Genomic DNA, 16,798 nt, shown 5'->3' with positions numbered 1-16,798 from the left:
AACACATGAGCTAAGCTAAGATGTTACACTGAATAAATTAGATTTTTAATTATTCATTATTCAGTCCAGTCTAGGATAAAGTGCATTAGTGAGTTGTGGACAGTGTAAGTGCAGATCACCATCATATCTAACAGGATAACAGCATTGTGGGTAAATCAGAGCTCGGTGTGTGAACAAAGATCTGAAACAAAAAATTCAAGTCGAGTCCAAACTTGCAAAAACAGGAACGGTGGACTGAACTAAGAATTGTGTAACCTGTTTAACCCTTCTGAGTGAGCTGCATGAACCCTGGAAGATCTCTAAACCTGCTGATAAGACTGATAAGTTACCCCCTTGTGGTCAGTAGGTGAAGCTAAAAGCTTAATTTAAACAAAAACATTCTAAGTTGCCTCACAAAGGAAACTGATCTGATTGTAAAAGTGAACTCTTAATATCACTAACATAATAACAGAATTAAATCTAAATACTGATATATAGATTAAACAGCTGTAATACACAGAGATCAATACAGATGTGATTTAAGCATGCAGTACAGATGTTCTTTATACTTGTGTACAGGATATTGGTATAGCATCATTCCTAACACTATATCTCCACTCACACACAGTATTAATATAGAAATGATACATAAAAGTACTAATACTGCAGCAATCAGATCCTGATTCAGGTCACTGGAATTCCAGATGTGTGTGTGTTTGAAACTAGTAAGACTCCGGCCACTAGGGTTCAACAGTGAATCGTCAATAAGGTGTAAAGCACAACACCTGTGCACAGGTCTATAAAGAGGAGCAAACAGCAGTCAGAACTTGCTGGGTCTTTGTCTCACGCTGAACAAACACAAGCAGAGGGGATTGTGGGTAGAGGACTGAGAGATTTCACTTTCACCTTCCTTCTCTCTTCTCTCACTTCAGGTTTCTCTCTCTTACAGAAGAAGAAGAAGATAATAAATAAATAAATGGTTTCTTGTCTTAGTTGATCTGGTGTAGTTCTGCTCTTCTGGTGGAGAAGCTTTTGTTAGAATTTCCTCTTTTCCTCATGAAACTGGAGCTGCTCAGTGTTTCCCCTCACAGTCTTTGTTCTCAGTTTCCCCTGAAAACAAGACTTCTAACCAAGGAGCAAAAGCATTCAATCAAACACCATGACTATCCACATCAAGGTCAAAATCATGACAAATTCAGAATAGCCTCCACCATAGGATCTGTAGCTGCTCCCTTAAATGCCCTGAGCATTACCTGCAACAAGGAGCAGCTGTGGATCATTAGCTTTATTGACCAATCATTGTAAATGGTGAGAGGGGTGTGGCACATAAACATGATCACCAGGAGCACAAAGAGGTTTGATCTGTGACACCGCCTACTGATCACTGATCTATGGTCGGACTTTCCATGATGTAAAGCTGCTCTGGGTTTAAAACGAGGGGTTAGAGGGACGATCGAGAATGAAACTGAAGAGAATAAATGATCACTTATAAATGATAAAAGTTTATATTAGGTGGCCTGGAGGTTACATTAAAATAATTAGATTTTAAATTTTTCATTATTCAGTCCAGTCTGGGATAAAGTGCATTAGTGAGTTGTGGACAGTGGAAGTGCAGATCACCATCATATCTAACAGCATAACAACATTGTTCATTATTCAGTCCAGTCTGGGATAAAGTGCATTAGTGAGTTGTGGACAGTGTAAGTACAGATCACCATCATATCTAACAGGATAACAACATTGTGGCTAAATCAGAGCTCGGTGTGTGAACAAAGATCTGACTGAGCTCAGGAGACCTGCAGGATCTGGTACTGAAATCAGAGACACAATGAGCCTGGAACCCAGCAGGTCCTGGTTTAAACCTCGGCCCGACACAACACGCTGATTATCACTGACTTCACCATAAAGTTTATCACAATTAAGACTCCCAGAATGCACTTTACTCCCAGCACCACTGTTTTACTTATTACAGAGAAGCTTCCAGGTATTTCAGATTACTCTTTCAGTCGATTGTTGCCCGTCCACAGGTGACATCGAATAAACATTGAGCATCTTCTCTCCAAAAGCCTCCAAAACTCCAGTTTCCTGTAAATCAGAGAACCTCTCCCCTGTACTCGGAGAGAGTCCTGATGTACTAGAACCCATGCTACATTCCAACATCATATTCCAGTCTTGTATAGCAGCAGGAGCCATACTGTACTTCACTGTACTGTACTGTATTTCACTGTACTGCACTGTACATCACTGTACTGCACTGTACTGTACTTCACTGTATTTCACTGTACTTCACTGTACTACACTGTACTTCACTGTACCGCACTGCACTGTACTGTACTTCACTGTACTGCACTGTACTGTACTTCACTGTATTTCACTGTACTTCACTGTACTACACTGTACTTCACTGTACTGCACTGTACTTCACTGTACCACACTGCACTGTACTGTACTTCACTGTACCCCACTGCACTGTACTGTACTTCACTGTACTTCACTGTACCCCACTGCACTGTACTGTACTTCACTGTACTTCACTGTACCACACTGCACTGTACTGTACTTCACTGTACCACACTGCACTGTACTGTACTTCACTGTACCCCACTGCACTGTACTGTACTTCACTGTACTTCACTGTACCGCACTGCACTGTACTGTACTTCACTGTACTGCACTGTACTTCACTGTACTTCACTGTACTGTACTTCACTGTACTGCACATTGAATTTAATTTTATATATCTGTGTGTGTGTGTGTGTGTGTTCCTCAGCACCTTTACCTTAATGCATTGTAATGTCTGGACAGCAGTCAGTGGTTTCCCAACCTTCTGACACTCCAAGACCTACAAGATATAAAGTGTTAATATTTATATGGCTTGTACAGTACATAAAGGGAACATATGTACAAAAACACACACACAACTGTCAATGTCAACTGACATTCCAGGCCAGTAAAATCTGGAACCCATTGCACTCCGTGTTTTTAAGATGCCTGTACGCCCACCAATCGAAGAGGAGTGAAACTCCTGAAAAAGGCGTTTGGCCTCTTTGGTTTTTACAACCTTTCTGTTTCCATGAAACAGTTCTCCATCTACATTCACAATAAAAAAATGGAATTACAGATTTGTATTAACAGAACATCTTGTGTATTAGCCAGTATACTAAAACAGTTTGTGGGTAATAAAATGCTAACCCTTTAGGTGAAATTTGGAGGCAGATTTAGCCTCTGTGATTTATCATACCCGGTTGGTTATGATCCCACAGTAACAAAATTGTTAATAACCTCCCACTTCTCATCCATATCTGAAAAGAAAAACATACAATAAGGAACAAATACGCAGAACAGAACTGACAATGTTCATTTTTATACAGAGTAACAACAGAAATAGTATTACATACAAAAATAACTACATACAAGATATCATTATAAATGCTGAAAATACCCCTCAGTAACCACTTTATTCCACATAACCTTGGCTGTGACTATTAAACTGCTAGGTCAGCACAATGTACACGTATCACGTCCTGATCGTGTCTGAACTACCTTTTGTGTTGCAAAGTTAAGGTGGCAGATAAAGATTAAAAAAATATAGATGTATAAAAAGTGCACCTAAAAACAACCACTAAACTGAGGTATAAACGTGGTTAAATTCAACGTTTATTAGTTTAACAGTTAAGGCTAAGCAACATCATTCAATCACGTTTAGCCAGTTTGTGCACCTTGCACAGTTATCTAACAAAATAACATTAAACTAACTCACATAAGAACGGTATTACATATATTTAAACATTACACTTTTAAAGAATTACAATTAAAACCATGCAATACTAACCGCTAGAAAAAATGAATTATGCTAACGTTATACGAAATTATAGGCGTCGAAGGTAGCACGAAATTATAGGCGTTTCAGTTAACGAGTCAAAACTGATGTGCACATGCTCGGTAGGACATCTCGATGGGTAGGACAAATCGACAGAACACCGACCGTTAGTTAATTAAGCGAGCGCGCTATTTAAAACAGTTCTTCAGTAACACAAACTTGTAGTTTATCTCAATCAAAGCCGAGCTTTAACACAAACTGAATGTCTGTGATCCACGTTTTAGAGAGTAAATACAGAGTTATATTCAACTATTTTCTATGTTTGCTCAAATATCACAATATGCTAATTAGATGGCTTTAACCAATAGCAAGAGAGTAGCGTATGACATCAGACGCTCATTAAATATTAAATTAAAAACACTGAGTTTAAAGGTTATTTTACTTAAAATCTGTAAGTTTTTTTAAATTAAAACTGGCCATTTCATTGTATGGACTTAAATGTTTCAAGCTGTTTGAACTATTTTGCATGTTTTGAGTAAAGATAGCCTAATAGCAGCTTTAGCAAATACAGCTTCAAGGCGTCTTGGGAAAGAAGCTACAAGCTTGGCCCACTTGTTTCTGGAACATTTTGCTCATTTCTCTTGGCATTTCCTTGCAAGCTCTGTCAGGTTGGATGGGGAGTATCGGTACACGCCCATTTCCAGCTCCTTCCACAGATGTTTGATTAGATTCAGGTCTGGGCTCTGGCTGAGCCACTCAAGGACATTCACAGTCTTTCTCTGAAGCCACGCCTTTGTTCTCTTGGCTGTGTGCTTCAGGTCGTTGTCATGTTGGAAGGTAAACCTTCGCTCCAGTCTGAGGTCCAGAGCGCTCTGGAGCAGCTTTTCTTTTGTTTGTTTGTTTGTTTAAGTTTGCAGCATTGTTTTCTTTACACTTTAATGAATACAGTTTTGCTGAGTCTCTTTTTGTTGGACCTGACTTGTTCCTCCTGCTGGTCCTTTGCTGTTATTCTTTTATTCTAATTTCTGTATTGTAACTGTCACAGACTGCTGTAACATGTGCACAAGTCTTGCTGAACATTCCTTTAGTATTTGCAATATAATATTTGTGCATGTAAATAAATATAGTTTTACTAAGGTAAACTTGTAGTGCAGTTTGCTTGTTGTAAAGTACAGATGTAGTAAAAAAAAAATGGTATGAAAGTCTGATGTTAGCGTAACCAACACTGTAATTGTGTGTTAAATACTGTTTCAGAATTACAGCAACTTAACATTTTGCAGGAAGGAAAAATAGGTACAACATGTGGCATGAACAAATGTTACGGCACATTTAGGTGTGTTTCTCTCTCATTTGTTCAGTTTAGTAAATAATCTGCGATAGTGCATTAAATGAGCAGGAAATGACATCATTAAATTAGATGACGTTGTTGTTCATTATTTTTACTTGATCAACCATAAGATTTGAGCAGAGGTGCACAAACTTTAGCAGGAGACTGTGTGAGAGGACAGCAGTTACTTTCTGACAGAACTGGAAACAGAATCAGAGTTTGGGCGGATGCTTGTTTTAGTGCAGCATTCACATGTAGACAAATTGTGTGAATTTAATACGATTGCATTTCTGTCTTTTAGTGGTAACGCATTCAGTTTAATCTTATTATTCACAGAACAAAAATATCATTTTGATTACTGTCTAAATCTGTTTGTATAACTGTTTAAACTAAAATCCTCTCGAGTGTAGATTCAGATTGTACTCGCGACTTTGAACTCAAAAAGTGAGAGATCTGGAGGAGCACTTGAATGCGGCATTAAACTCCATTGGGTTAAAGTGAAAGTGAAAGTATTTAGTGTGGAGGAGAGAAACGTGAAGAGGTTTTCCAGATAATCGCGGTGAGTATAAGAATATAAAACTGTAACATGTGAATGTTATAAATCCGTATTTGATGGATAAATGTTTAGGATCAGGTTTTTATGATCTGATATGTGTTGTGTTTAGGAACTGTCACATTTAACACCGTTATTTAGGCGTGTCAACAACAACACGGAGATTTTTTACACTTCTGTGTTTTTCTCTCATCCACACCAACTCACAAACCCACGATTAATGAAAACAGGATGAAGAGATTTCTGAAAACTGCTTCCTTGTTTTAGTCTGGATACTAAAATGTAGCTTTACACAGATGTTGTGACGTCAGCGTGCTGGTGTTTACACACATGCAGGCGGTGGACAAAATAACAGAAACACACAATCAATAATAAACATCAAACATCAAATAATAAAGATGTATGAGAGCATGGCATGAATAGTGTAAACTTTACTGAAGAAAGGTTGGAGTTCATTACTGATGTGTCCACGCTGTGTGTGATTATAAAGAAAGCACTAATCTAACACACTGATGAGAGGGAGATTATTATTAATACACTTTCATTTATTTAAGAATGTCATTTACAATTAAGAATGTAAACCAGATCAGAGTTACTGGCATACTGGTGTAAAAGTAATAAAAAAATAAATGTCTTAGCTGGGATGTAAAACTGCTCTGTAATGCTTTTAGAGTATGTGAGTTCAGTTGAACTAAACTAGCTGCTAGTTAGCTAAGCTGTCTGATTACTGTACCATGTCCTTGTTGGTGTTTCTCTGAACTGAAGCTTTTAGGTGCCCCTGTGCTTTATATAGAGTTATTTATGTTTGGTTTTTACTTCAGTGTTACTCCAGTGTGATGGAGGGTACGAGACCAGATTCACCTGAACCCAGCTGTGTCTCCATGAAGAGCGACCGGTCAATGGAGCTTCCAATTCACTTTAAAGATGGAGGATGTTCTACTGATCTGAGGTCAGTATAATCTCATGGTGTGTTAGTGCCTCAGACCACTAGTGATTCTGGGGATTGGGGGACAATCCAAACTGTGTAGGACTTCCAGGACCTCTTTGCTCCAAGACTAGACTGAATAGCTGAGACTGAGTCTACAAGAGTTAAATTCAAGACCAAGTCCAAATAAGAGCTTGATATTATTGTTAGTATTTATATTAAAATTGTAATAATAATTGATTATGTATTTAAGAATATAAAATCATATCAGCCGTGGTTGAGTTATTAGCATACTGGTGTTATACAAAAAAAACATTGTTGAACGTAGCTAGTTTTGCAGACATTTAAAACTGAGACATGCATTTTTTTTTTTTTAATGGAAGATTTGACTTTAACTAAATGATCTGCTAGTTGAGATACAGTTGAGTACTTCGTCATGACTTTGGAAGTGTTTGTTTAAAAATGTATTATCCCTGAATTCAGGGGCGTAGCATAAAATTCTGGGCCCTGTGCACAAGCAGTGCCCATGGGCCCCCCTCACCCCAGTTCAGACTCCTTGTAGACTCCTCAAGGCCCCCCCCCCAATTTGGGGCCCTGGTAACTCAGTCCCACTAAACACCCCACTACGACGCCCCTGCCTGAATTAGCCAGCATGACGTCTGTGTTAATAATTAAAACTTTTATGTGTTGAAGTTGGTTTTGGTTACTGTGTAATGCTAAAATGCTAATACCAAAACAGCTTTTCTTGAACAAGCTAAAACCAAAATCTAAACGTTTTTGTTTCTATTTCTAAATATATTAAATCCTCTAAATGTAATATATTTTATTTATTAAATCTTCCACAATGTTTCCAGATTGAATTAGGATGAAAGAATCACATTTCCGATTTAAACATTCATCCATTTATTGGTTCTTTTATGTTTGGTTTTACCTGTACCCCAGTGTGATGGAGGGTACGAGACCAGATTCACCTGAACCCAGCTGTGTCTCCATGAAGAGCGACCGGTCAATAGATTTTCCACCTCACTTTAAAGATGGAGGATGTTCTACTGATCTGAGGTCAGTATAATCTCTAGTATTTTCTAGTGCAGTGTTTTTACTTCCAGTTTCTCCTGATCAAATGTATTAATCTCATTAAACTCAGTCCACTAAGCAATTCATTCATAAAATTACTAATCATCTAGGAAGTGTTTCAATAACAGGATGATAGAACCTGCTAGTGTTCAATACTGTTTTGTCTTTTTATTTACAGAACACAAAAGAAGAAATTAAATGTTACTGATCAGTTGGAATCCATATTTAAGGTTTGTATGTATGTGTGTGTTTTTATAATAATAATGCTAATCTAGTTTGCTGATTGGCTAAATGAATACTGTGAGGGATTTTATGTTGATTTTGGATTCTGGACCCTCCTTAGATGTTGTTCTGGTTCTTTTAGACCTGAATGATCTCTTGATTTTTGCCATATGGGATTATTGGGGCTTATTTGGGTTTATTAAACACACAACCTTCCACATTTTAATGCGGCTGGATCGGACAGAGGTGAAATTCCAGTTTAAAACCTAAACACATTTTAATGCACAATTACTGTTTATTCATTTACTGAACTTAATATGCAGAAAAACTACATCACTCCTTATATAGTCACATCACTCAGTCATTTTCTTTATTACCTCATGGTGCTCCTGGGTTCGAACCCCAGGTGGGGCGGTCCAGGTCCTTTCTGTGTGGAGTTTGCATGTTCTCCCCGTGTCATGCAAGTGAGGTGAATTGAAGATACTAAAGTGTCCATGACTGTGTTTGATATAACCTTGTGAATCGAATAAACTTGTGTGGTGAATAACTAGTGTTCCTGTCATTAATGAAACCACTGTGTAAAAACATGATGTTAAAATCCTAATAAACAACAAACAAACAAACCTCATGGTGCTTATTGTGATGATCTGGTCCTCTAAATTCCTCAACAGGAACTGGAGCTCAAAGTCATCAGCATGTTAAAGAATGAGCTAAACAAGTTCAAAAAGCTACTGAATGAAGATTACCCAGCATGCTCTGAGCAGGAGGTAAAGGATGTGGAAGACCTGAGTAGTTTCAGAGAGGGGGCGCTAAAGATCACACTAAATGTTCTGAATATCATGAACCAGACAGACCTCGCTAACACCCTGCAGAGGAGTAAGAGACCTACATACTTACATTATTAATTTCTTTACCATTAGATGAACAAACTCTTCCATATTCATCTTGGCTCTAGAATCATCTATACTTTTGATTAGTCATTACATTATATTATAAAACATGTTATGACCATTAGGTACTTGATATTAGATGAGAATTCTAACTATGATATTGGTCACTACATCTCTACAAATAAACCAATTATAATCATAGAGGTTTATACTTATAAACAGAAAATAATTTATATACAAACCTATTATTTATTACAATAATAAATTATATACTGTGTTTATTGATCATGCAGTAAAATATTAATCATCATCTTCTGTTTATTAGAACTATTAGTCTCTGTATATCAGAAAAAACTCAAATCCAATCTGAGAGAGAAATGTAAAAGAATCAGTGAAGGAATCTCCCAGCATGGAAGCTCAGCACTTCTGAATGAGATCTTCACAGAGCTCTACATCACAGAGGGTTGGAGTGAAGGCGTCAGTAATGAACATGAGATCAGACAGATTGAAGCTACATCCAGGAGACCAGCAGTACAGGTGATTCCCATCAAATGCACTGACCTCTTTAAAGACACGTCCATCAGAACTGTGCTGACTAAAGGAATCGCTGGAATTGGAAAAACAGTCTCAGTGCAGAAGTTCATTCTGGACTGGGCTGAAGGGAAAGCCAATCAGGACGTTGTCTTCATATTTCCACTTTCTTTTAGAGAGCTGAACTTGATGAAGCAGAAAAATCTCAGTCTGATGGAACTTCTTCATCAGTTTTTCCCAGAAGTGAAAGATCTGCCATCATTAGACTGTGATGCTTATAAAGTTTTGTTCATCTTTGATGGTCTGGATGAGTGTCGACTTCCTCTAGATTTTCAAAATAATGAGCGATGGTGTAACATAACAAAGTCAGTAAACATGGATGTGCTGCTGACAAACCTCATCAAGGGGAACCTGCTTCCCTCTGCTCACCTCTGGATCACCACTCGACCAGGAGCATCCAATCAGATCCCTCCTGAGTATGTAACCCAGGTAACAGAGGTACGAGGGTTCAGTGACCCTCAGAAGGAGGAATACTTCAAGAAGAGGATCAGTGATGAGAACCTGGCCAGTAAAATCATCACTCACATGAAGTCATCAAGAAGCCTCTACATCATGTGTCACATTCCAGTTTTCTGCTGGATCTCAGCCTCTGTTCTAGAGAGAATTCTGGGCGGAGCCGAGAGGAAAGAGATCCCCAAAACTCTGACTCAAATGTTCACCCACTTTCTGATCTTTCACATAAAACACAAGGAACAAAAGTATCATGGGAAATCTGACCCTGATCCACACCAGACCAGTGAGACGATACTGGCACTGGGAAAACTGGCCTTCCAACAGATGGAGAAAGGAAACCTGATCTTCTATGAAGAAGACCTGACAGAATGTGGCATTGATGTCAAAAACACATCAGTGTACTCAGGAGTCTGCACCCAAATCTTCAAAAAAGAGGCTGGACTGCACCTGGGTCAGGTCTTCAGCTTTGTGCACCTGAGTGTTCAGGAGTTTCTGGCTGCTTTATATGTATTTCTCACCTTCATCAACAAAAACAGAAATGTGCTGGTGATACAAAACACTGGATTCTTTAACATCTTTAGAAACTATACAAACATGTCTGACTTTCTGAAGAGTGCAGTGGACAAGGCCTTACAGAGTAAGAATGGACACCTGGATCTTTTCCTCCGCTTCCTCCTGGGTCTCTCACTGGAGTCCAATCAGACTCTCTTACGAGGCCTACTGTCACAAACAGGAAGTAGCTCTTACAACAAAGAGGAAACAGTCCAGTACATCAAGGAGAAGATCAGTGAGAATCCCTCTACAGAGAAATCCATCAATCTGTTCCACTGTCTGAATGAACTGAACGATGATTCTCTAGTGCAGGAAGTCCAACAATACCTAAACAGAGAAGGTTCTCTTCATCATGATGGACACCGTCTCTCTCCTGCTCAGTGGTCGGCTCTGGTGTTTGTGTTGCTGAACTCAGATCAGAAGCTGGATGAGTTTGATTTGAGTAAATATTATCCATCACATGAAGGTCTTCTGAAGCTCCTGCCAGTGGTGAAAGAATCAAGAAGAGCTGAGTGAGTCATTTATTGACATCATTGATTTATGAGTTTATCACTTAAACATTAATAATTAGATTTACGAAACTGAGAAGTTGCTAAACTAGTGTTGCAGTCTGATCTCAAAATGTGTCTGAAATTAACATTTATTTAGTAACATTAAAATAATAATGCTGTTTTTTACACCACCTACTAACTTGCACTCTGCTAATTATGCAGAGTAGGGATTTAACCCATGATGCAATGTGATTCACAATACTGAGTTCACGATACATTTTTCTTCCTGATTTTTTCAAACAAAATAAAATTGAAGACAAATTACACTACTCACAAAAAGTTCAGGATATTTGGCTTTCTGGTGAAATTGATGGAAAAGGTAAAAAGTTCACGCTACAGTGATATTACATCATGAAAGTCGAGCATTTAAGTAGAAGCGTGCAATGGTGATTTCCTCATCTCAAACTATTTATTGAAACAAAAGCCAACAGTGGTGGGTATACCCCAACAAAACATCTCAATGTCTCAATAACTTGTCATGTGCCCTTGAGCATCAATTACAGCTTGACAACGGCATCTCATGCTGTTCACAAGTCGACTTATTGTCTGCTGAGGCGTGGCATCCCACTCTTCTTGAAGGGCGGCCCTCAGGTCATTGAGGTTCTGGGGTACAGAGTTACGAGCCTCTACACGGCGACTCAGCTGATCCCAGGTTTTCTATGGGATTCAGGTCTGGAGAAAGTGTAGGCCACTCCATTTGAGGTACCACAGTCTCCATCAGCCGTTTCCTAATGATGCCACCTCGATGAGCTGGAGCATTGTCGTCCATGAAGATGAAATTAGGCCTGTGTTGTTCATGCAGAGGCACAATGACTGGATTAATGATGTTATTTAAGTAGTATGGGCTTGTCACAAAGTGTAGGGCAGTTCTGTATCGACTAGACACACCTGCCCACACTGTAACACCACCACCACCAGTGGTGACAACAGTGGCTGATGCATAGCGCTCTCCTTCACGTCTCTGACATCATTGGCGGCCATCATTTCTGCTCAGCGTGAATCGACTTTCATCAGTGAACAGCACTGAGGCCCACTGGTCCCTCGTCCAGCGTAAATGCTCCCGTAAATGACGCCTGTGCCTTGTGGTGTGGTCAGGTACCCTTGCAGGTTGTCTAGCATGCAGAGCACGCTGATGTAAACGGTTTCGAATGGTCTGACGTGACACTTGGGTTCCTCTCACCTCCCTTAAATGTGCCTGGAGTCGTGTGGCATTCATCATCCGGTTCCTCAGGGCACTGTTCACAATGAAGCGGTCATCAGTGTGGGATGTGGCTAAAGGACGTCCACTTCTATGCCTTTCTGTGACTCTTCCAGTCTCTCTGTATCTCTGTAGCAACCTGCTGATGACACTCTGTGACACTCTAAGCTCAGCGGCCACTTCCGTCTGAGAACATCCTGTTTGAAGCCTCACAATGACGAGATACTGTTGATCAATTGTTAGGTGTCGTCTTGGTCTCATGATGTCTAAATGTGAACAGCATGATGAGGAGGACGGTTTAAATACCAATTCTTTTAAAATAATAAACTGGTGAAGTTTAGTAATAAAGAGAGAAATACATTAATAATAGACGATCTTTGTACATAAAGACTCTCATGTTAGTATGAAGGGGCGCTCAGGTGGTGCAGCAGTAAAGTACACTGGTTTACTTTTGCTGAGATCTGAGGATGTTAGCATGGAGTGAATTTATCTGACCACTTCATACTGGTCAGGACCATGGTGGATCCAGTGCTACTCTAAAACACTTTCATGGAAGTAGGAACACACCCTGGTGTCACACACTCACACACACACTCTCACACACACTTACACACACACACACACACACACACTCTCACACACACTCACACACTCTCACACACACTCACACTCACACACACACACACTCTCTCACACACTCACACACACACACACACTCACACACACACACACACACTCTCACACACACACTCTCACACACACTCACACACACTCTCACACACACACACACACACTCTCACACTCACTCTCACACTCACACACACACTCTCACACACACACACACTCACACACACACTCACACACACACACTCTCACACACACACTCTCACACACACTCAACTCAAAAGAAGCTTTATTGGCATGACAAATAAGGACATTCGTATTGCCAAAGCAAGTTACAGAGAAATATAAACAATAAAAATATACAGAACAGTTACATGTGCAAAAAATATAGAATAGAATAAAATATTAATAAAAACAGTACAAAATAATAATAATAAAAAGTATAATATTTACAATAATGAGGTAGTAAAACAATCAGTTTGTGTGTGTGTGTGTGTGTGTGTGTGTATGAGACATGGTCACCCACTGTCCCTCACCTGGTGGCAGGTGTGAGTATAGAGTGCTGCTAGTGTGCAGCTCTCTCTGTGCTCCCCCAGTAGGTGGGGCAGTTTGTCGGGGTCTGGGAGGGAGGTGAAGTTGGGGATGATGTTATTAAATTTAGGGAAGAATTGGGAGCGGACGTGGTGGTACTTGGTACACCGGGTGAGGAAGTGCAGCTCCGTCTCTACTGTTCTGAGAGTGCAGTGCTGACACGACCTCTCCTCCCGGGGCAGCCAGGACCGGGTGTGTCGCCCCGTCTCCACGGCCAGGTCGTGTGCGCTCAGTCTGTACCTCGTCAGGGTGTTTCTTAATTTAGGGTCGGATACTGTGCTCAGATAGTCTGCTGCACTGTAGTGTCTGATTAGGGCCAAATAACAAATAATAACAAATAATAAATAACTGCATTTTACTTTGAGTTTTAGTTTCAGTTTCCCAATAATTCAGATATTTAGTTCTGAGTTTTTGTGTAATTTGGTTTATTCTAATTGGGTTTACAGATTTCTCCTGTTCCTGAGTCTTTATTGTGTTAGTGTGTGTTAGTGGTGTGTCGGCGTGTGTTATTACAGTGTCTGTGTGTGTTAGTGGTGTATCTGTGTGTGTTAGTGGTGTATCTGTGTGTGTTAGTGGTGTATCTGTGTGTGTTAGTGGTGTATCGGTGTGTGTTAGTGGTGTGTCGGCGTGTGTTATTAGAGTGTCTGTGTGTGTTAGTGGTGTATCGGTGTGTGTTATTAGTGTGTCTGTGTGTGTTAGTGGTGTATCTGTGTGTGTTAGAGTGTCTGTGTGTGTTATTAGTGTATTGGTGTGTGTTAGTGGTGTATGGGTGTGTGTTAGTGGTGTATCGGTGTGTGTTAGTGGTGTATCTGTGTGTGTTACTGGTGTATCTGTGTGTGTTAGTGGTGTGTGGGTGTAGTGACTCAGGACCAGTTGGATGAGGGGACTGGTATGTTTGCTCAGCTCTTGGTGTTTCAGGGCTTTATAATGATAAGATTGGGGGTCGCTCTCATTTAGATGGTTCCAGAAGTTGATTGCTCTTCTCTGTATGTTTATAATTAGAGGAAATCGGCCTAATTCTGCCCTGCACGCATTGTTCGTGGTGTGTCTGTGCACCTTTAGGATGCAATTATGGAATTGATGGTGTGTAAGCGAACCCCAAACTTCACTGCCATATAGAGCAATAGGTTCAATTATTGATTCAAAAATTTTAAGCCAGATTCGAACTGGAATTTCCACGAATGTTTGACGTTTCATGGCGTCGACGCCCTGCGAGCTTTTTCTCTCAGTTCATTTACTGCCGGGTTAAAGTTTCCTGTGGAACTGATGTTCAGTCCGAGGTAAGTATAATCTTTAGTGTGCTCAATTTCATGATGTCCTAATTTAAATGTGTGTTTGGTTCCCTGAGATCTGGCTCTTTTCTGGAAGGTCATAATTTTGTCTTTTTGAGGTTGACTGTCAGGGCCCAAGTCTGACAGTATTGCTGCAGCAGGTCCAGTTTGTGCTGGAGACCCTGAGCGCTGGGGGACAGCAGGACCAGATCATCTGCATACAGCAGGAGTTTAATCTCTGAGTCGTGTAGAGTGAGACCGGGCGTGGCTGAGTGCTCTAACATGGAGGCCAATTCATTAATATAGATGTTAAATAGAGTTGGACTTAAACAGCAGCCCTGTCTCACTCCACGCTCCTGAGAGATGAGATGTTCCTCTTACTGCCGATTCTTATTCCACACTGGTTTTCTGTGTACATGGATTTAATAAGATCATATGTTTTACCCCCTACACCACTCTCTAACATTTTATAAAACAATCCTTCATGCCAAATGGAATCAAAAGCTTTTTTAAAATCAATAAAACATGTAAATATTTTAGAGTTATTTTGAACTACATATTTTTGGATCAGGGTGTGTAGGGTGTAAATATGATCGGTAGTGCGGTAATTTGGTAGAAAACCAATCTGACTTTTACTCAGGACGTTGTGTTGGGTAAGGAAGTGTAATAATCGTGAGTTAATTATACTACAGAATAACTTCCCCAGGTTACTGCTCACACAGATGCCCCGGTAATTATTAGGGTCGAATTTATCTCCACTTTTGTAGATGGGTGTTATGAGACCTTGATTCCAGATTTCAGGGAAGGAACCGACACTCAGAACCAGGTTAAAGACTTTTAACATCGCCAGGTGAAATTTGGAGCTGCTGTGTTTGATCATTTCATTCAGGATCCCGTCAGGTCCTGATGATTTCTTTGTTTTTAGTTTTTTAATGTTGTCTTTAAGTTCCTGCTCAGTAATGAGAGAGTCTAGAGGATTCTGGTGGTTTTTAACAGCCCGTTCCAGTTCCTCTAACTTACTAATAATTTGATTTTGTTCAGGATTTGAATCTAATTCTACATTTTTAAAGAGTGATTGGAAATGGGTTGTCCAGATATCCCCATCCTGAATGGCCAATTCTTCCTGTTCTCTATGTTTTAATTTGTTCCAATTGTCCCAGAATTGATGTGTGTTGATTGATTGTTCAATAATTGTTAGTTGTTTTTGGGTGTACTGAGCTTTTTTGGTTCTGAGTGTACGTTTATATTGTTTGAGGGTTTCACAGTAAAGAAGTCGTGTGTTACTGTTGTTTGGGTCTCTGTGTTTTTGGTTTGATATTTTACGGAGTTCTGTTCTTAACATTTGACAGTCTTTGTCAAACCAGCTGTCATCTTTTGTAGATTTAGGTTTTGATTTAGATTTAATTTTTAATTGAGCTTTATTTGCTGTATCTTTAAAGATCTGATTAATATTTTTAACTGCCTGATTTACTCCTTCTTTACTGTGAATGTACGCAGTGTCCAGAAAGTTATCTAAGCTAGTTTGGATTTCTGTGCTGCTAATTGCTTTCTGGAACTCCTCTGCGCTGTTCTCAGCCCATCTGTAGGATCTGGAGATGTTGTACAGCTTACTGGGCCGTGTGTGTGTGGTGGGGTTAGTTTCTGTCTTTTTGATGAACACAGTAATTTGGCTGTGATCAGACAGAGGGGTTAGAAGTTTAACAGTAAATGCACTGAGAGAGAAAGGGTCTAAATCTGTTATTGCATAATCTACTGTACTATTACCAAGAGGTGAGCAGAATGTGAACCTTCCTAATGAGTCCCCTCGAGTTCTACCGTTGACGATGTACAGACCTAAAGTTCGGCAGAGCTGCAGGAGGTCTTTACCATTTTTGTTAGTAACATGATCATAATTGTTTCTGTGGTTTAGGGTGGAATTGGTATTAAGAATTTGGTTGTTATTGATGAATCTGTTTCCCTGATCATTTATAATATCAGGTTGGGTTCCTGTTCTGGCGTTCAGGTCTCCACAGACGAGCACATTTCCCTGGGCTTGGAAATGGCAGGCCTCTCTCTCCAGCTCTGAGAACATATCTTCAGAGTAGTATGGAGATTCTGACGGAGGAATATAAATGGCACAGAGAAACAGATCCTTCTGTGATGATAGTATAGTTTTGTTTATTTTTATCCAAATGTGG

General features: G+C 39.8%; 1 protein-coding gene across 1 annotated transcript in view; it reads left to right on the top strand.

The window, feature by feature from the left end:
- Positions 1–5,633: 5,633 nt before the first annotated feature.
- The window catches only part of LOC134336296 (NLR family CARD domain-containing protein 3-like), a 30,087-nt gene continuing 18,922 nt past the window's right edge, over positions 5,634–16,798 (top strand). Inside the window, exons 1-5 of the mRNA XM_063019025.1 lie at positions 5,634–5,685; positions 6,501–6,628; positions 7,857–7,908; positions 8,572–8,776; positions 9,116–10,898. Coding sequence (XP_062875095.1) covers positions 6,516–6,628; positions 7,857–7,908; positions 8,572–8,776; positions 9,116–10,898 — 2,153 coding nt within the window. The 5' untranslated portion in view covers positions 5,634–5,685; positions 6,501–6,515. The remainder of the gene's footprint in view (positions 5,686–6,500; positions 6,629–7,856; positions 7,909–8,571; positions 8,777–9,115; positions 10,899–16,798) is intronic.

Source organism: Trichomycterus rosablanca, chromosome 2 (genome assembly GCF_030014385.1).
Source record: "Trichomycterus rosablanca isolate fTriRos1 chromosome 2, fTriRos1.hap1, whole genome shotgun sequence".
In the NCBI taxonomy this organism is placed as follows: domain Eukaryota; kingdom Metazoa; phylum Chordata; class Actinopteri; order Siluriformes; family Trichomycteridae; genus Trichomycterus; species Trichomycterus rosablanca.
The sequence above is the reverse complement of the archived record's forward strand: the minus strand, read 5'-3'. Positions and strand labels throughout refer to the sequence as shown.